General features: G+C 35.3%; 1 protein-coding gene across 5 annotated transcripts in view; it reads right to left on the reverse strand.

The window, feature by feature from the left end:
- Positions 1 to 7,853: 7,853 nt before the first annotated feature.
- The window catches only part of SS18 (SS18 subunit of BAF chromatin remodeling complex), a 107,194-nt gene continuing 93,446 nt past the window's right edge, over positions 7,854 to 21,601 (reverse strand). For all 5 annotated transcript variants that reach the window (XM_043970274.1, XM_043970294.1, XM_043970254.1 and 2 more), the window contains 2 exons: positions 18,126 to 18,259; positions 7,854 to 9,588 (listed from right to left, as the gene is read on the reverse strand). In XM_043970274.1, the coding sequence (XP_043826209.1) occupies positions 9,562 to 9,588; positions 18,126 to 18,259 (161 nt within the window). In that variant the 3' untranslated portion in view covers positions 7,854 to 9,561. The remainder of the gene's footprint in view (positions 9,589 to 18,125; positions 18,260 to 21,601) is intronic.

A 21,601-nucleotide genomic window follows, 5' to 3' on the forward strand; every position in this document is an offset into this window, starting at 1 on the left:
TTTTATATTCCTCATCTGTAAAATCGAAGGTAATAATGATCTCTCACTGACAGAGCTGTTGTGAGGCTCAAATATGGCAATTATATAAAGTTTGTGACCTACATGAAACACTATGTAGATGTCAGTTACTTTTATATAGAAGTGAGTTAACATCTTATATCTGCACTCAGATAAAATTAGCCCAAATTAGTAAGTACTAGTACAATGCTTTATAATAGAAATTTAATGCTAGCCAGTTTCTTGGAGACTGGGTCAAATTAATCAACAAATATTCATTAATAAGCATATACTGTGTCCATCAGGCATAGTGCTAGACTTTGGCTATTTCAAGACAAATATGAAACTGTCCCTGCCCTCAAGGAGCTCACATTTTATTGAGGAAAACTACATATAACAAATATATCCAAAATAAAGGCAAGGTAATTGAGAAGAGGGCACTGTCAGCTGGGGAATGAAGAAATCAGTTCATGTAAGATGTAACATGACTTAAGCTTTGAAGCAAACTAGGGATCTACAAAATGGAGGTGAAGAGGTAATGCCAGGTATAATGGTCACCTTGACATATGAAGACAAGATGATATAATGCTATGTGGAATAACAAGACGACCAGTTTGGCTAGATGGAAGAGTGCATGAAGGAGAGTACAGTAACATATAATAAGCCTGGAAAGGCAGGTTGAATACAGGTTATAAAGGACTTTAAGTCCCAGACAAAAGAGTTTACATTTGATTCTAGAAAGCAATAGGGAAGGGGAAAGAGAGAACAAGCATTTATTAGGCACCTATTGTGCACAAAGCACTAAGTGCTTTATAAATATAAACTCATTGGATCCTTCCAGATCTTCTCTTATTGCTAATATTTCTAGTACAATATTGAATAATAGTGGTAATTGTTTCACCCGGATCTTATTGGGAACACTTCTAATTTATCCCCATTACATATAATGCTTGCTCATGGTTTTAAATACTGTTTATCATCTTAGGGAAAGCTCCATTTATTCTTATGCTCTCGTGTTTTATTTATAGGAATGGGTGCTGTATTGTCAAAAGCTTTCTCTGCATCTATTGAGATAATCACTATGATTTTGGTTAGTTTTGTTATTGGTGTGGTCGATTATGTTTTCTTAATGTCGAACCGGCCCTGCATTACTAGTATAAATCCCACCTGCTCATAGTGTATTATCTTGATGATAAATTGCTGTAATCTCTGCTAATATTCTATTTAGAATTTTTACATCAATATTTATTAGGGTGATTATTCTATAATTTTCTTTCTCCGTTTTTGCTCTTCCTGGTTTAGGTATCAGCACCATGTTTGTTTCATGAAAGGTATTTGGTAGGATTCCTTCTTCACCTATTTTTCCAAATAGTTTGTGTAGTATGGGAATTAATTGTTCTTTAAATGTTTGGTAGAATTCACTTGTAAACCCATCTGGCTCTGGAGATTTTTTCTTAGGGAGTTGATTGATGGCTTGTTCAAGTTCTTTCTTTTAGAGTCATCCTCACACAGATAATAATTAAACTTATGGGAACTGCTGAGGTTAACAAAGAAGAGAGCATGGACACAGAAGAAGGTCCAGGGATATATCCACAAACAAAGTGGGATATGGTTGATAATTCAGTATTCTGAGAGGGAACAGTCTGACAAGCAGGAGAACTAAGAAAGCAGTATCATAAAAACTCTAAATTCCAGGGACTTGAGAAATGTCTTGTGACAGGACATTTTTTTTTTCCAAATTTAGGAGAGATTTGGAGAGGAAATGGGGGTTGGGGTGCACCAAAACTATTTTCTCTTTGGGATTATGTAGACCTGAACATATTTCTAAGTATCAGTTCAGGAGCTAGTAAAGATAAAGTTCAAATGATGGGACAGAGACAAAGAGAAGGGATAATTGATGGGGGAAGCTCTTGACAAAGCAAGAGGAACAATCTAGAAGCCTGCCTCATCACAGAAAAGCCACCAGCTCCTTTTAAGAGAGAAAGGTTAAAGAGAATACAATTTTAAGGTATGGAAACACGCTGAAGAAGCTTTCATCAGACAGCTTTGATCTAAGGTAGATTCATCAGTAAATACCTTGGTCAGCTGCCATATGGATCTTTGTATAATGCTATATATATTTTTTAAAAAACTATTTTGCATATCCTAATTACAACCAACAACAAAAAAATATAATCTCCAGCCTTAAAGGAAATGATTGGAATTCTTATTCAATTTTTGTCCTCAAAAGAAACTGCATAAAGTTTAAAAATGAAATATAAATCCAGATTAACAAAATAAACATACAAAATTATCACCTTGAAAGGCTCATTTATTATTCCAAAGATATGAATGGTGGCTCAAAAGCATAGCATCATAAGAAAACACATGTAGATTTCAATATTCTAATAAAGGGTTAAATACCATTGATTGTCCTGCTTGAAAATCAATTCCTAAAGAAAAAAAGCATTTATAACTTATTAAAACTCAAAATGCTTTTTTGGAGGTGTGGAAAGCTAAAGTCTTTCAGAATAGCCTGAGAATCGTGAATAAAGAAAAACATTCCTATGTTTATTTAGAGAGTATAACCCCTTGGAGCCAGCGTTCCCACTAATGCATTTTACATTAGTGTGCCGCATCAGGAAATCCTGACTTTTGGTGCCAAGGGGGTAATTAATATCAGTTCATGTTTTCAAAATGGTTGTGTTTATGTGGGAATGAGGACTGAGCACTAACATGTAGAGCTTGAAGTATGAAAGCTTGCTGTGAAGCAAGATCTTGGGGAAGAGTGGAATACTGAAATTAATGAACAGGAAATAGGATTTCTATGGATAGAAGGATATTAGTACTGAGGAGGGGAAAGTCACAACACACACTTCTCTGCTCTTAAGCTACCAAGCAGTAACAGAAATGTTTCCCTGGAGTAGCTGTATTCACAGGGGAAGAAAAGATACACGCTTGAAAACTGTACACAGTATTTTGCTCCAATTGACCTCAGGAGTCCTGTGAAGTTACTAAATTTGTCCCTATTGGATATAATGGTTCATGAAGAGGGATAGCTACTATCCCAAAGCATCTTCTTTCAGTATTATGGTGCTGCTGACCATACCTGCTCAGCACCGAAATGCTCGGAGTAGGATTCTCTTCATCTGCTCAAACCTCACGGACAACTGTTTTGGCTATTTTTTTTTAAATGCTTTCAAATTTCATCACATTCTCTCTAATATTAAAGTATAAACATGAAGAAATCCAACTAATGTTAGTACTCTTCAATCTTAGGTCACAACAAAAACATACTCCTTCAAGGGCATTTTGTAATTCTTAGTCTTTTATATGATCATAGGATCATAGATTTAAACTGGAAAGGACCTTAAGAGCTATCTAGTCCAATGCCATCACTTTGCAGATAAGAAAACTAAGGCCCAGTTTCCATGTTCCAACTCACAGATGTGGCATGTGAGAGGCAGGATTAGACTCAGGTCCTCTGATTACAGATCTTTCCAGTATAGCATACTCCCTTCCCCACTTTAAAAGATTTGTTTATAAAGGCAGTTTCATATGAAATAGTTTAGACAACTGTGGTTTAAATAGTAAGAACCTGTGCACTAAAAAAATCAAGAAGCCGAGGTTAAACTCTTTGCTTTCTAATTCTTTTGACCTCAGTTAATTACCCTAAATCTGTGGCCTTAAACAAGTTTCCTTATCTCCCCAGGGTCTAGACTAGACTAGTTGAATGCTAAGGCGCCAATTCTAGGATTCTATTTCATTCTTGACTAGGACTTGACCTGGCTAACTTTGGAGCTCCCATACAAACAACACACACACACACACACACACACTTGCATTTTAAAACCAATCAGTGTTTGCCATTCTTGTGCACAGACAGTGGCCCAAGTGGTCTAGGTGTGTTGACCAATTTGCAGCCTACTGAAAACAGGCATTCTTTACTCTAACATATTTAAGTGAGGACAATGGTAGTAAGCTTAATTTTCCACAGTACAGGCTTCTCCATTGCAAATGACAAACCAAATTTCATGTTTCAAGTTTCAACAAGGATTGTGTCAGTAGCAACAAAAGGGAGAAGTTAATCACAACTTTCAAGTATTGTTAACATAAACAAAGGAAAACAGTATCAAACTGTAGTACTATAGAAAGGTATCCTAAAAACAATGATACACAACTACTCTGTAAGCAGAAAATGCTGGAATGATAACAAGATGTAAGGTAAGATAGGAAAAGATAGGAAAACTATACAATTAGAAAATAGTAACTGTTTAGAATTCACAATTGTAAATAAATTAGTAAATAAATTAAACTCAAGAAAATCTGAAGGCAAGATTTTTCCATGGAGTACTTGTCTGAATTTTCCTTCTAATGTTAGTCAATCAACAAGTTTGATTAAAAATTCCATTAAAATTTTTTTATAGCAAAAAAGCCTGGTAATGGTTTGATATCCTATATTTGTACACACACATATACCAATATACACATATTTGTATATGCACATACATTTTATATAAACATATTAAATACTTTTATATATGTACTAAATAATTTAATATGTAAAAAAATTCGACATACGCATACACACACAACTCCCCCCCCAAAGGCTTAACAGTCAAAGGATATTTACAAACAGTTCTCAAAAAAAAATTACAAACTTTAAGCAATGACCTGAATGTACCAAATCACTAATAAGAGAAATGCAAATAGAACAAACTCTGAGGTTTCACCTCACATCCAGAAAACTTGCAAAGATGGTAAGATGGGAATAATCAATGTTGAAGGAGCTGTGAAATAACAGGCACATTATTGATGGAAATATAAATTGGTAAAACATTCTGGAAAGCAATTTGGAAATATGCCAATAAAGTGACTAAAATGTCCACACCCTCTGACCCTGAGTTTCTACTGCTAAGCATATACAAGGAAGTAACTGATTAAAAGGTCCAACAAACACTTTTGTAGCAAAAATTGGAAACAAATTACATGTTCATCTTTTGCAGAGTAGCTAAACTATAATACATAAATGTAACAGTGTATTTGTGTTGTAAGAAATAACAAATATGATGAATACAGAGAAGCATGAGAAAGATTTACATAACCTAATATAAAAAGTGAAATAAGTTAAATCAAGATCATACATACAACTATAGCAATGTAAATGCAGGGGGAGGCTAAAAAAACTTGTAACTGAATGTTGAATTATACAGAACAGGCTTGGCTTCACACAAAACATGAAAAAGCAGCCCATCCTTCCACCCTACTCCCTTCTCCTTTGCAAAGGAGGGGGTCCGTGAGTGTAAAATATTGCCAATGACAGATTTCAGATTTTTTTCAATGTGCTGATTTGGTTTTACTGGGTTTTCTCTTCTTCCTCTGTCTTTTTCTTTAAGTTCTTGGTTATAAGGGATTGGCTCTAAGGAAAAGGAGGAAAGGGAAATATAGGCTATGTAAGAACAACAACCCCCCCCCCAAAAAAAAAACAACAATAAAAATCTATTTTTAAAATAGAGAAGATTACACATAATCCAATGCCCTCATTTGAAAAAGGAAGAAATTGAGGCCTGGAGAAGTTAATGTCCAAGCCATAAATAGAATCTAGATCTCCTGCTTGATTCCATGCCTCCACACCACACTGTGGATCAGGGTTGGGTTTTTTGTTTGTTCGGGTTTTTTTGGTGAGGCAATTGGGGTTAAGTGACTTGCTCTGGATTACACAGCTAGTGAATGTTAAGTGTCTGAGGCCGGATTTGAACTCAGGTACTCCTGACTCCAGGGCCTATCCACTGTGCCATCTAGCTGCCCTGGAGGGGTTTTTAATCTGGATCCATGAACTTATTTTTTAAACTCTTTAGACAACTGTATTTGGGAGAATTGTTTTAATTTTGTAATGCTGTATATTTTATTTTATGCATTTAAAAGACGTTATTCTAAGAAGGAGGACCATAGGTTTCACCAGACTGTGAAAGAGATAATATGCAAAAAAACCCACCCCCATTTCATAGGTCTTCTCAGCAAATGAGAAAGTGGTAGAGTAGATGCATTGTTTGCCATGGAGTCAGAAGACCTGCATTGAAATCCTGTTTCAGATACTTACTACCAGCTGTGTGACTCTGGGCAAGTCACTTAACTTCAATTCAGTTCCTTATCTGTAAAATGAGCATTAATAACAGCATCTACCTCATAAGGTTGTTGTGAGGAAATAACATATGTAAAGAGCTCTGCATTAAAACACTATCTAAATGCTAGCTCTTATTATTAATAAATTAATGTAGAACCAGTCAGGCAACTCTAGAGAAAAATGTATTCTTAATAAGCAGAACACAAAAAATGTTTAACATTCTCCAATAAACTCTCTATGGAAAAATTTCAACTATTTTCAAGTTGGAAAAAAAAAACTTCAAATTTTGCAGGCATTCATTAATCTTTTTTTTTTTTTTTTTGCGGGGCAATGGGGGTTAAGTGATTTGCCCAGGGTCACACAGCTAGTAAGTGTCAAGTGTCTGAGGCTGGATTTGAATCCAGGTACTCCTGAATCCAGGGCCAGTGCTTTATCCACTGAGCCACCTAGCCCCCTCCCCCACCTCCTCCGAATTCATTAATCTTAAGGAAAAGGACATCAATTACAGTAGTCACAACTTCCTCTCCCATTCAATCATTTCACTTATTATTTAAAATGGACCCAAGTAGATTTTAGAGCAGCATAAATTAAATGTATTTTAAGAATTAATTAGTACAAAAACAAATAACAATTTTATACCGATTATCACTATAGTTCTTACCTTTTATACAAGCATTAGACTCACAGTCTGAAGCTAGGGATCTCATTAAGTCCCACCCTCTTATTTTACAGATAAAGAAATCTGAATCTAATTTTCCTCAGTAAAATAGGTGTGATATGTCTCCTGATTCCTAATCTACTGTTTTCCATTATATCACTTGATTATACATGTTTATTTTCAGAAAGTTCACCATTTCCTCCAGTAGCAGATCTACATAGCAGAGTTCGTTTGCCAAAAGATTCAGTGGTTTCAATCTGCTTCCATAAATCTACATGATAAAATAAGCAACAATTTAATTCCCAGAGAATCTAGTATTTCATTTTCAAATTGGTGATCCACATTCACTTTTTATTTTTAGTAGTATGGTTTTGCCTATACTATTTATTTTACTTTGATAATCTTTATAGGATGGAAAATTCTGCCTGTTATTATCAACTTTTAAAAAATAAAACAATCATATTTTCAAAATACATAACCTAGATGGGAGTACCAAATTTGGTGGGAAGCTATAGCTTAAGTTATTCTTCTAACAAGGTATCAAAGGAATAAGGTAATTTTTGTCACCACCAATTAAAAACTTTTACGAAATAGGACCGTTATAAAACAATTAAACCTTGCAAATGCACTAGTCTCCAGGAAGGAAGTCCTAGAGGAAATTCTGCTTATTAAAATTGCAATTTTAGTTTCCATTAAAAGGAGAATAAGACAACAGAAGATGGGTTGGCAAGACAAATTATTTCTTAATGTCAGTTGAGCTTATTTCAAATGAGATAACATATCTATACCAGGTTGGGTTCAGCACATTTTTGTCTCCTCGACTCATTTATCTAATTCAGTCATCTTGATTATAGCCTCATGGACTTCATTTTCTGAGAAAGAATTTTGTAACAAACAGCCTACACAACAGGCTGATTACTGAACAGTTAATTCTAATTAACTTGGGCATGGCAAGAGAATTTTGATAAAGTCCTAGAATACAAATACAGTTTTGCTTTTACTGGACCAACTTACATAAAAAACCCACAGCAAAGTCTCTAGGCAAGACAATAGAGAGAGAGAGAGAGATCTAATTTAAAGAAACAAATGAGAAAATTAAAATCACAAATAATTTATTCTTCCGTTAGAGTTGATACAGTTTTAAATAGCAATGAAGTACACAGTGGTGGAAAATTGGCACAGAACCTACAAGCATTTCAATCACAATAATGCTGTTCATGCTTTATCTGTTCAAACCTTGATGTGCATTTCCTACTGACCAACTTAATAAAAGAAAAAAAAATTTCCTTTTCAAACAAATGAATTTGAATTCCTCCATTTCAGTACACTTTATGTTTTATCTCATTCAAATGCTATGGTATCACATACACTTAGTTCTTAGTTAGAAGTGGAAAAGACAAATTCAGTAAATAAGAATATCCCCTTCCAAGGCATAGGCAACTGACAAAAATTAAGTTTTATCTTTAGTCTAATTGTGCTTTCAAATTAGAAATGCACAATTGTTGTTGAAAACTCATGAATGCATGGATTCCTACACAATTCAATATTATCCTTGAAGTTAGCTGAAATTATTAGGGATAGGGAGTTCTCAAATTAGGTACCATGCTATTGAACAAGGTACTGTTGCTTATCTCTCACATGCAACATTTGTAGGGTTCAACGCATTTCACAACAAAACCTGATACATATATTTCACCATTAAATGTTTTCCTAAACATTTCTTGGTCTCATATTAACCAATATGAAAATGGGACAAACACAAAAATGTCCCTTTCTAAAGATATTACTCCCAATTAAGAAAGTTAGATAAGGGTAAAGTCTCCTATGCTAAATAATTATAAACCAATTATCCATCTAATGGTTAAAAAAAATTACTAAATCAAACTCTCCTTGACATCATTTATTGTATCCCCCTGCTTACTTCAAAGCAGGTAAAATTAATACTTTTGGTCTGTTTGTTTTGTTATTGCTCTTAGGAAGGGATTAACATTTAATTTACATGAAGCTATTACCAAAGATTTCTCAGATCCAACCCAAAGTAGTTCTGTTATTGCCTCACATTTTAAACTGTATTATAAATGATCTTTACAAAAAGATTTCTCTCCACAAAACAAGGCGGCTTTTAAAAAATGTATTCTTTTTACTCAAAACAGCATCACATTGCCCTTGATTATCTTACAGATAACAGGGATTCAAATTTCCTACACAAGATCTGAACAGTGGACATATGGCGTGCTTTGTCTTCTCCCTCACCTTTATCTTTATGTTACACCATTTTGAGACCAACCCAATCAAGCATTTACCATGCTCGGATCCACATTAACAGAGGGTTTCTGATCCTGCCCATAGCATAGTATACTGCCTTGCATATGAAATAAACATAATATACAAAATATTGCTGTTGTAAAAAGTGTGCATTTCCCTCTTCCCCTTACAAAGGAATCTGTGGAAAAGTATTAAATTCCCTTAACCTTCATAAACATACAAAGCTGTTCACACCTTTCAGTCTGTAACAGGCCATTTGAAACACAGTTCTAAAATCATTGCAAATTGGCTATGTTGTATTTTCTGTCCAATGTTGCCATCTAGAGTAGAGATGTGAAATCAGAAGGGTTTTTTGGATACTATAGCCTTTTTACAACTAGCCCATAAAGACTGCTTAATGAAAAACAGTCATTTATCCACAAGATTTTTTCAAAAACTAGACGGAATGAAATATTTTCTTCACAGGGAGGTGTCCACAGTGCTGAGGTGTCAATATGGCTGCTAATAGATACTGGCTACTGGAATGTAAGTACTTTTTTCACTGCTGGTAATTTCCATACTGACCCTAAAAAATAAAATTTTAAACATGATTAGATAATAGATTTTACCATTTCCTCTGTTGGAACAAAGAATGAAAAGTGACAGCTCATTTTAGAAAGATTTATCCTACTAAAAATTAACAACTGTACTTTAAAGAATCAAAAAATCTTATAATTGAAGGGGCAGAATCACCTTGGAATTTATTTTGAAAGTTCATTTAATTGCAAATTACTTTGATAACTGTGAATATGCAAGAAATTGTCAACTAAGCCAAACAGTCATTTTGAAGCTATATTGTTAATCTACGCTGTGATGTGCAGAATATATACTCATGTGTCATCTCCTAATACTACTTAGTTTAATCACTATGCATCACAATAATCCTACAAAATTTCCAATCTCTAGAAGGATAAAGAAAATACAGTAGTGATTGCCTTCTGCCTTATTGGTTTTAAAAAGTAAAATGGAAACCATATTGCAATAAGTAAACAATTTTACTATGCATTACATGAAAACATTTATGAAAATATAAGTTCTAGAATGTTTTACTCAGATAAAAATTTCTTATATTAAAGTTTATTTGCTTTAATAAATCACTAAAAAAAGCTTATTTACAGCCATGCCAGTATTTGGATATGAGTCACACAGTAAAAAGTCTACAATTTTTTTAAAAGGAAAATATTTAAAAACAATAAAAAAGTCCCTCAAAATTAACCAAAAAACCTTGTCACTCTTTCAATGCAAACATTTTTTATTTTTATTTTTTTGTGGGACAGTGAGGGTTAAGTAACTTTCCCAGGGTCACACAGCTAGTAAGTGTCAAGTGTCTGAGGCCGCATTTGAACTCAGGTCCTCCTGAATCCAGGGCTGGTGCTTTATCCATTGCAACACCTAGCTGCCCCTCGATGCAAATATTTGTAAACTCTATTTCACAACACATTCCCTAGTTAGGAGTACAAGTTAGGAATCATGAAAATGATAGAATTCCTCCCCCAAAAAAGGAAGACTAAATTTTCAAACTTTTTCATTTTTCTGGGTTAATCTACATCATCTATAAAAGATTTTAATGTTCAAATATAGCTTTTAACTGTTTTCATCTAATATGTCACTCATAACATTAATACACACAATCCTCAAGCTATAACAAGCTGTACTCCAAAAGTTTGTTTTTAATTTGGATGCTTGGAATTTGGAATAAATTTCTCCCAGAAACATTATAAATTACAGTTCAGTTATCAAATTACTGGTCCAAAATATAGGTTATATTTAATCCACAATGCAGGTAAGCATTTTGTATGCTCCTAATGAAAACAGAATTTTAGAACTGGAAGAAACACAGACTTATTATAAAACATAAATCCACAGGTTAAGTTGACTGAGAACATTTCTTAAAGAAACCGGTAAAGAATACTATGAATAATAATTTTTTTAAAAATTATCCTGCATGCTGATTCCTGACAAGGTGGTATAGAAGATAATGAGTTAGATGATAAAAGGGTCTTAATAACCAGCATGGGGAGTTATCCCAGAAGGTGGGAAGGTTTTAGGTCATAAAATTAGGGAATGAAGGACAATGGGGGACTAAAAGAGAACACAACCGGTGGGAGGCAGTGTGGATTCCTGGCCTAAAGCAAAAAACCTATGCTTAGGGTAAGCTACCAGGAAAAGCTTGGACAAAAATAAGGGCAGCACTGGCCTCAGGACAGCAAGAAAAAGTGGAAAAGCTGAAGGAAGAACATGAGAAGAAACAAGTCTGCCTGGCCCAGTGCGCCAATGCACAGACTGGCCACCCTGTTTTAATGGTAAATACAACAAAGAATAAAGAGCACAAAGGTAGAAGGGAATACAATCCAAGAAGAGGATACGGTTGGGATAATGCATGTGGCTATTGTGAGCACTGAGGGCAGAGGAGAGAAGGAAGAGTGAGAAGGAGAAATAGTTGGTTGTTGTAGGAACAGAAGAGAGGAGAATGAAGAAAAGAGGAAAGAAGTCTTTTCCCTCCACTTTGTGCAGGCTTCACCTGAGTCCCGAGGACACCATGAGCAACCAAGTTGTTCAAGAAGAGTATAACCAGCCCCGTCCTCAGAGGCTGAGACCCAAGACCCAAGAAAAGGGCCCTCTACAGTTCCTGGTCGAGGCTCGGCTTGTGGGGGCCCTCATAGAGATGAAAGGATGGAGGATTTGAGCAATGGAGACCCTTTCAGGAGCTCAGATTAAAATAGATCTATTCAATCAAGAGGAAAACGGTGAAAAAGCCCAAAAAAGCAGAGGTCCTAGTTTTTGGGAGTCATCATTGTAGAATAAGAGCAAAAGTACTGGTTGAATGTATCAGCAGCAGCCTCTCCTGATGCTGCAGAAGAAGCACAGAAAGCAGTTGCCCAGATGTCCATTCAGGAAAAGAAGTAATATGCAGCCCAGCTGGTTTTTGTTAATTTTATACAAATAAATTATGTTTCTGTTAAAAAAAAAAAAGAGGAAAGAAAATTCCTATGATCAAGGCAAAACACTTAGCACATTGCCTGGCACATAGCAGGTGCTTAATAAATGTTTATGGATTTATTAATTAAAAATAGAAGAGGGAGAAAAAAGATGAGAGAGGAGGCCTTCCCATAAACCACTGAACACTGTTTGCCATGTCAACATCTTCACATCACCCAAGTTCAAATCCTTAGTGAATGTTTGAATTTTCCCTTTCTTTCCCTGAGAGTAAATCAGTTGCCAAATCTTGTCAATTCTACATCCACAACATTTATTTACTCCTTTCCACTCTCACTGCACACGAGCTTTGGTCTTCATCTCTTCTTCTTTGGACTACTTTAAAAGCCTACTAACTAGACTTCCCAACGCCAATGAATACTACTTCTTGAATAATCTTCTGAACCTACTATTCTGGTGATGGTGTTCCTCTAAAAAACATTTAGAGCAGAGCTGTCAAACACAGGATACACTGAGGCCCACAATGCTCCTGATTGCAGCCTCGACCAGATTAAAATGTAGTTCTTACATGATTTTAATGTGTTGATGTATTTTTTAAAAAAGAAATGTAGAAACATGTGATTGTCTAACTCAATAAGTGACCAACTGGGATTCTTAAATATGGTTTGGAGGGCCCCTTTTTTTGGTTCTGATACCACTGATTAAGTCAGTTCATTCATGGTCAACTCTTCATGACCCCAAATGAGGTTTTCTTAGCAAAGATACTGGAGCAGTTTGCTATTTCTTGCTCCAGTTCATCTTATAGATGAGGAAACTGAGGTCAAAAGGGTAAGTGCCCAGGGTCACATAGCTAATAAGTGTCTGATACTGGATTTGAACTCAGGTCTTCCTGACTCCAGGCCTGGCAACTCTATCCATGGTACCACCTAAATACCATATCTATTATCTATCTCTATCTATCAATATGTACAGATAGATATCTGTCTATCTATCTTGTCCGTCTATCTATCTATCCATCTCTCTATCTAAAACATTATGATTTTGGCATTCATTGCCCTCCAAAATAACTCCAAGCTACATTTCCAAATTTCACTTACTAGTTCCTCTTCACTTATTCAACATTCCTGCTTCTTTATCCCCAAGTCTAGTTCTTTTTTCCCTTGACTTCTTATCATGCTCAAAACTTCCCCCACGACTAGAATGCACTCTCCTTCATCCTATATCCATTGTGTGAGATCTTTCCCTTTTCTTCAGAACACAACTCAAATGTCACTTTCTACCCTCCATTACTCCTTCATTCCCTCCTTAAGTTACTCTCATGTAAATATTGACCTCTTCTCTCCATACTTATCATTTCTTTCCATGAATCACAGTTGTCTGTACATGTCTCACTCACTTGCTCCTTCTTTCCTTCCTTTTCTCTGTCTCTTTCTCTGTGTCTCAAAGACTATAAGCTCCTTTAGAGTAGGGTTTATTTTTCATATACCTTCACACCCTCAATTCCTACTAGAATGCTATACCAATAATCACTAAATAAATAAGGGAGATAACATGGTAAATTAGAAGTAGTTGGCACCGGAGTTAGAAAACCTGGGTTCATATCCTGCCTCTGATGATTACTTAACTGTATGAGTAAATCATTTAACTTCCCTAAGCCTCAGTTTCCTCATCTAGTTACATTAGATGGCCTCTGAGGCCCTTCCAACTCTTATACTGGAGATACTAAGAAATTTTTTTTTCCTTATTGAAACCCATCAGATTTCCTTCTGAGGTATATAAAATCACTGAAGGTTCAAAAAAATATGTATCCTAGAATTGAAATACTAACCTGAAAACATCGATGTTCCTACAAAAAGAGATATATTCATTCTTAAAGAGTAGCATATAAAATAAAGGAATCCAAATTAATATCACTATCTAGGCATGCTACCAAAAGTTGCCTAGATGACATCCTTAATATACTGAAAAAGAGTGAGGTGAGGTAGGAGTTAAATAGCTTGGTAGTTTCAACTCCAACTCTTCTCACCTCCAAGTGAAATAGATAAGTCACTTAAACTTCTCAGTTTACTCATATATAAAATGATGGTAAAATTATATTTATTAACTTCTTCACAAGTATTTTGTAACAAAGCATAAACTTATTGTAGGATAAGTGTCAGATTTTTACTATTATTTATAATCAAGTCCTTCCTTAACAATGGGGATTCTTACTATAATTTTCTTAAGCTCATCCTTACTATCAACTCCCTTAGACAATTCCAAGAGATCAGAAAAGTTTAGGTGTTCACTTAGAATCTTTGGGGGTTTTTTCACTCAGGCTGTTAATATTACAGCAAGATGTAATATTTAAAATATAACACTTTATTCACTGACAAAAGGATTGCCTTTGTCAGTAGCAGTCTAGTGTACAAAGAGAAGGAGTTCAATTTAAATCAGTAAGTATCTATTAAGGACCTACTTTCTGCCAGGCATTGTGCTGAGGCATGAGTAATGCAAAAACAAAAATGGTTACATTTATGTCATCCAGAAGCTTACATTCATCTGCTGGCTTTTCTAAAACTAAGGGAAAGACTTTACCTCCACTTAATGCTCCTCTGTCCTCCCTCCCCCTCCATACCTTAAGGATATTTAAACTTTTAGCCCAGTATCCACAAGTACAAAGACACATTGCTTGTCCTATTTCTTTGGTATTTTGAAAGGAACACTTAGCAAAGTGTCTGGCACATAGTAGGTGCTTAATATATACTGACTGACTGAGTGTAGAGAAAGGGCAAAAGAATATTGGCACAAGAAATGCCAGACTCCAATTCTAATCAAATAATTTCTCCCTTTTACAACTTGTACGAGGGTTCAGAACTTTTGCACTTTTCAACTCCCACTCTGGGAGTTGGATTATTGTAGCTTCTCCCACTCTGAATTAAATACATTTTGAAAGGTGGGAACAATGGCTATGTGAAGGTAACACCTACTTGCAAAATCTTTCCTAAATAACCTTAGTTGTTAGTTTTTACCTCTATCTTCTATTTACTGATCTATAAAATCACTGTATCTTTTCCCAGGAGAATGTAAGCTCCCTGAGGCCAGGGTCATATCACTTGTATTTTTGGTTTTGTATCCATAATGTCTAGCTCAGTGCCTTGCATATTGCAGGCATTTAAGAAATACTTTTCAAATTAAACCAAACTTATCTAAGAATTGTCATCACTAGCTAGATCTTAAAAATCTAAACAAAAAAATTTTTTTAGGTTATGGGTTCCTTGGGAGGATGAGGTGAAATTTTTCTCCCCTTCAGCCAACCAACTTGCATGCACTCCATTCTATCTGACTTAAAATGACATCTTAGGAGCTGAAGGTGCATCTAGTTCAATCCCCTGTCCAAGCACCATTCGTTTAAATCTACTCTCACACTCTAACAGTCTCAGGTCTCAGCTTTTAGACTCTGAATTTAGCTCAAAACCACCCCATGTTTCTGGATGGTACTGGTAAGTAAAATGAGCTCAAGTTACACAGGAGGAAAATAAAAGAAGCTAGATAATCAACAGATTTAATGAGCTCCTTTATAAAGGAGAAAGAACATTGGATTGCTATTCAGAGGACCTGAGTTCAAATCATTCCTCTTCTACTTCCTATCTATGTGATTTTTAATAAGTTACCCTCTTTTGCCTTAGTTTACTCATCTGACATACATACTTTCCTGACACCAATGTTCTGCCTTTTGCAACACTAACATTTCAAGTCATTTTTACTCAGAGCTAATTTTAGGGTTAGTTATTTTTACTTATAGAGTCAGTGTAGTAAGGAAAGGTCTTGGTAATTAAGAGAATTTGATAGTCTGGAGTATCATACTGTTACAAAGATTTACTGTTAAGAAGCAATATAAAAGATAAAAGGGAAATGAATGACTGGAGAAATAGATGAATTGGTTATAGAGGCTCTTCAACAGGTATTTGTTTCATATTATGTGACTGATGATTAGAGAAAACAGGCCACAATGCTTGGTGGCCCTCCAGTAGAAGATTTAATAGAAAAACAAGGAAGAGTCTGCAAGATGAAGGCTGGATAGCAGCAATCCATTGCTTAGGAGAGAATATCCAACAGATCCAACTGCTACAGATATTACTCACCCAAACTCAATAGTTTCCATAGAAGCATAAATTTTGAGCTAGAAGAGCCAACAGAAATCATCAAGTCCTCATTTACAGATGAGTAAACTAAAGCAAAAGAGGGTAACTTATTAAAAATCACATAGGTAGGAAGTGGAAGAGGTATGATTTGAACTCAGGTCCTCTGAATGGCAATCCAATGTTCTTTCCCCTGAATAAAGGAGCTCATTATTAAATCTGTCGATTATCTAGCTTCTTGTTATTTTCCTCCTGTGTAACTTGAGCTCATTTTACTTCTTACCAGTACCATCCAGAAAGCATAAGAAAGGAAACAGAAGGATAAAATTCAAACTAATCAAGTTGTCTACTCAGAAAGCTTTGGTAGATTTGGGGGGAAACAGTTAACTACCAGTTAAAATGCTATTCTTTCTGCCTATTTCAATTATTCATGATCTCCTTGTCTCTATTAGTGTTCACAGGTGGGAGAAGGAATGAAAAATGCCAGTAACTGAACCTTGCAAAGAATGTATAATTCTGTATAGGATATACTATACAATGCATTTGTATTTAGTAAAGATAGTCATTTTAATTTAGTAAATTTAAAAGTATTAACTATGTACCAACTATGTAGTTTAAATTATTTATAGTAAGTACTATGGGGGAAAGATATGATTGATTATCTCTAAAGGGTGTACAATCTTGCTGAGAAGATAAGATTTATACATATAAAACAATTAGATAATAATGTAAGACAGAAATGCAGCTATTCAAGTTCAAAAAAGGACAAGATTAATATAATCTGCAATTATTTGGAAAGGCAACATGGAAGAAGTGGAACTTGGGTTAAGCCTCAAAACAATGAGTACATTTCAGATAAACTGGGAGAAGATGAGATAGTATTCATTCTATAGAGAAAGAAAAAAGAAGGGAGCAGGCTAAGTAGCAAAGTGGATAAAGCACCAGCCTTGGATTCAGGAGGGCCTAAGTTCAGACACTTGACACTTACGAGCTGTGTGACCCTGGGCAAAGTCACTTAACCCTCATTGCCCCTCAAAAAAAAAAAGAGCAAAGGATTAAGAATAGGGTGTGAAGGATTCAAGGGAGTGGTAGGTACTAGAAAGAAGAACTGAATTATTGTACATATGTACATAAAATAATATATAAAGAGTACTTTTTAAACCTTAAAGTTATATAATGTTTACTATTATTATTGTTGTTGTTGTTACATAGGACTTGTGATACATCGCTATGAGGAAGACATAGACAATTGAATTAGAGTTAAAATAAAGCCAGATGATGATGGAGAGTTTATACATCCCACTGAGCAGTTTGGATTATTATCCTGTAGGCCAGAGCCTTCCAACTAATTGACAGTGATCATTAATATCAAACAGGTAAACTTAGAACTAGTAGCTACCAACATGGCCCCCATTTCCATAACATAAGCATTTCCAATAGGCAGATGGTATATGTGGGAAATTGTTGGCCACTCTCCCTTTTCCCACTAAAATCAATTTGGAGGAGGAAAATACAAAGAGTGACAACTTATAAATAATATTGTGTCCTGTCAATTCTTCCCCTCTCAACAAATAACATTTCCCCAAAAAAGGCTGGGAACTCTGGTTATGCATAATTGGAAAGCCACTGCACATTCCTTACTAGGAAAGTAAGATGAAGAAAATATGTTTTAGGTAGATTAATTTTATGGCAGTGTACTAGATATACTGACTGGTTGGGAAGCTTTTTAGAAATTTTGGTGCCAGATAACAACCTTCTAAACTAGGGTAATAGCATTGGAAATTTAGACAAATGAATGCAATAGATATCATAAAGGAAGAACTGACAGGCTCTGGTGACTAAAGAGAATAGTTACATTACAGTGAGACTTTTATGTAATAGATTTTTCTTAATAAGACATTAATAAGAACATTGGACAAAAAAATGGAGTCCTCAAAACTAAAAGCCAGTATTAATAAAAAGGGAAACAAAACAAAGAACTGACATATAATCATAGCAACTTTACCTGGTCATATCCATAAGGCCTTTGTTGGGGTGGCTGTGGTGGTCCAGGCTGTGTAGGTCTGTATCCCCCATATTGCTGACCTTGTCCCTGTGGGTAGTTGGGATACTGAGGCCCTGGACCACTCTGTGAAGGTCCTGTAAGATTATTACCAAAAAATAAGGATTTATATCCCAAAACATAAAATATATCGTAGTAATAAAAGTCCCTTAGAACTAAGAAGTTTATTTAGTAATAAAGAGGTGGCAAAGCACAGTGGAAAGAACATTAGATTTGGGCTCAGGGGCTTAGGTCAAAATTCTGGTAGCTACTCATTTCCCACATGACTTTGGACAAGTTATCTAGCTGCTCCTGCCTCATGTGTAAAACGACTGACTACAAGGCCACAAATTTAGCAGTTAACTAGTAACTGACTCACTTGGACCCAGGCAACACCACGCAGGTTTGTTTCCAAACTAGTTTTTGGCTTTTCGACATCGTCTTAATTCTAAGTTATGACATAAAAGGGGGGCTGCATTTACATTTTTAAATGAAGTTTACCAATTTTGAATCTATAAGGAGGAGGAGGAGGAAGAAGAGGAGGAGGACAACAGCTTCTAACATTTATACTTACTATGTGCCAGGCACTGTACTAGGTATTTGATAATTCTCATTTGACCTTCACAATAATCCTAGGAGAGAGGCGCTCTTATTATCCCCATTTAATAAGATGAGGAAACTGAAGTAAACAGAGGTGAAATGACTTGCACAGGGTAACCATAAAGCTTACTTTGGGGATTATTAATCTTTGAAGAAATACTTTGCCTTCAGTCAATGAAATTTGAAAAGCTAAATTCTATCTCAACCAACATATACAGTTTTAAAAACTGTTAACTTGGGCAGCTAGGTGGCACAGTGGATAAAGCACTGGCCCTGGATTCAGGAGGATCTGAGTTCAAATCTGGCCTCAGACACTTGACACTTACTAGCTGTGTGACCCTGGGCAAGTCAATTAACCCTCATTGCCCCCACAAAAAACAAACCAAACCAAAACAAAACAAAACAAAAAAACCCCAACCCACCACTATTGCCTTTTCTAGTTTATTTTTTACAGGACTTCAACATATTCCTCCAGTTTTGTATAACAGGAAATAGCTCAACTCCGAAATAGCAATATTATTCATATAATTTCTAAAATACTCTGTTTCAGTGCAACTAGTATCTCTTACATCCCAAATTTTTATAATTGCCTTAACAAAATGAATAGCAGAAATAGATGGCTATAAAGTAATTAAGAACAATAATAATGGTCATACATTGTAGGAATTAAGTATTTTATCAAGAGGTGTAATAAGCAAGAAGCTGAAGATGGAAGAGGAAACATAGCACTACCAGTTTACAAAGTTGAAAATATCTCTGAACATATAAAATCATGGAACTTACAGTTATATGATTTTAGAGACATAACTGTAACACTATTAACCAAAAGAGCTAAATGACTACTTCATACTCTGTCAAATATTTTGCAATATAACATTCTAATCAAGAAAAAAAAGTCTCTAAGAGCAGTAAGCTGTGTTAGCCAGATGTGCCTTCAGAGCATTGTCGGGCATCACTATTTTAAATGTCTTATTTGACCATGAAAAAAGAATAATTTGGCATGAAAGAGATTGTAAGGGATTGATGTACTTTTTTCTGCCCAAGTCTAAATCTAGTTTTACAAACAGAAATATTAGCTCTACAAAAACTGCCACCTATCATAAATAATTCTTTATAAAGCTTAAGTTGGAAAGCTTCGACACTTGAATGTTTTCTACAACAGACTAACACAAGAAAGCTAGACATTGAAAACCTGCATTAGAAAAACAGATCTCAGAGGGAACTATCAGCAGGTAACAATAAATCAGCATTTTAGGATTAAAATGAGAAAAAAATAATTTTCTCAAGTAATCCTAACCTTAAATAACTTCCACTGGTCTGATCGTTAAAACTCTAATTTTTTCAATTAGAAGAATACTTGGATATTAAGTCCTGGGGGAAAAGACAAAATAGGAACTCTCCCTCAGGTTTTCCTGGTGTTTACATGGCAGCATTTAGCTATTTAATATAAATAGTATTTCATTTTATTTTACCTTGTCATCCCTCATGATCACAAATTTTTTCTTATTATAAATCAGTGCCGGGGCAGCTAGGTGGCGCAGTGGATAGAGCACCAGCCCTGGAGTCAGGAGTACCTGAGTTCAAATCTGGCCTCAGACACTTAACACTTACTAACTGTGTGACCCTGGGCAAGTCACTTAACCCCAATTGCCTCACTAAAAAAAAAAAAAAATCAGTGCAATTACTTCTTTCTTAAAATGTTATGGGGCTTTCAATTAATGAAGTTTTATATATTATTGCACTGTTTTTTCTCTCTTTTTTTTTTGGTGAGGCAATTGGGGTTAAGTGACTTGCCTAGGATCACACAGCTAGTAAGTGCCAAGTGTCTGAGGCCAGATTTGAACTCAGGTACTCCTGAATCCAGGGCCTGTACTCTATCTACTGCGCCACCTAGCTGCCCCTTATTGCACTATTTTCATTTGGTAGCACTGCAACTAAAAATGTGAGTGAGTGAGTGTGTGTGTGTGTGTGTGTGTGTGTGTGTGTGTGTGTGTGTGTATGTAAAAGTTTAACCTATCTGTGCCTCAGTTTTGTCATCTGTAAAATGAGAATGAAAATCACACCTACCTTGTTGTTAGGATCAAAGGAGAAAACATAGGAAAGGCACTTTGCAAACCTAAAAGCCCTATACAAATTCTATTATTAAATCTAGGGAACAAAAACTAAATAGTAATAAAATATTAAGTTTCTACTACTCAAATGGAAGAGGAAATAATGGGTTAAAAGGACCAGCCGTTCTTTGAAGGAAGAGTAAGCTCCATATAGGCAAAATATGATACAACATGAAAAATTTCTAAGGCTTTATCAAGAAATGGGAAAGGAATATTTTTTAATTTTCCCTAACAACTCTCTAGGGCTATACGGTGCAGTTCTACATTGGTAGAGGTAGCTTCCTCACCAAACATTACCTACACCAATGAAAAGAGAGGATTCAGAACCCCTACCCCGAAAAAAAATTAACATGAATTTCTTTAATGTTTCTAAAATTAATAAAGCTGATTATGATGTGTGGAGCCAAAGAACCATGTCAGAGCAAGGTAAGCTTTATTGTCTCTAGGACCCTAACTTTACAGTACACAGGGTTGCTACAGTAATACTCCAAAATACCCTGAGGCTGGTAAAACATGCCATTCACTCCTCAGCACCCAACAATTTGCATTGTACATATGTTGAGTTTGAGATGAGAGAATTTGAAATCAATGTCTGATAGTCACGATCAAAACAAAGAATAAGAAGACATACCTACACTTTGCTACAGATTCTGCAATAGATGCCCTAATACCTTTTCCCCTCCTAATAAGGAAGTAAATATGTGATTTAAGGACAGAATACTAAAGGAA

Source organism: Dromiciops gliroides, chromosome 1, assembly GCF_019393635.1.
Source record: "Dromiciops gliroides isolate mDroGli1 chromosome 1, mDroGli1.pri, whole genome shotgun sequence".
In the NCBI taxonomy this organism is placed as follows: domain Eukaryota; kingdom Metazoa; phylum Chordata; class Mammalia; order Microbiotheria; family Microbiotheriidae; genus Dromiciops; species Dromiciops gliroides.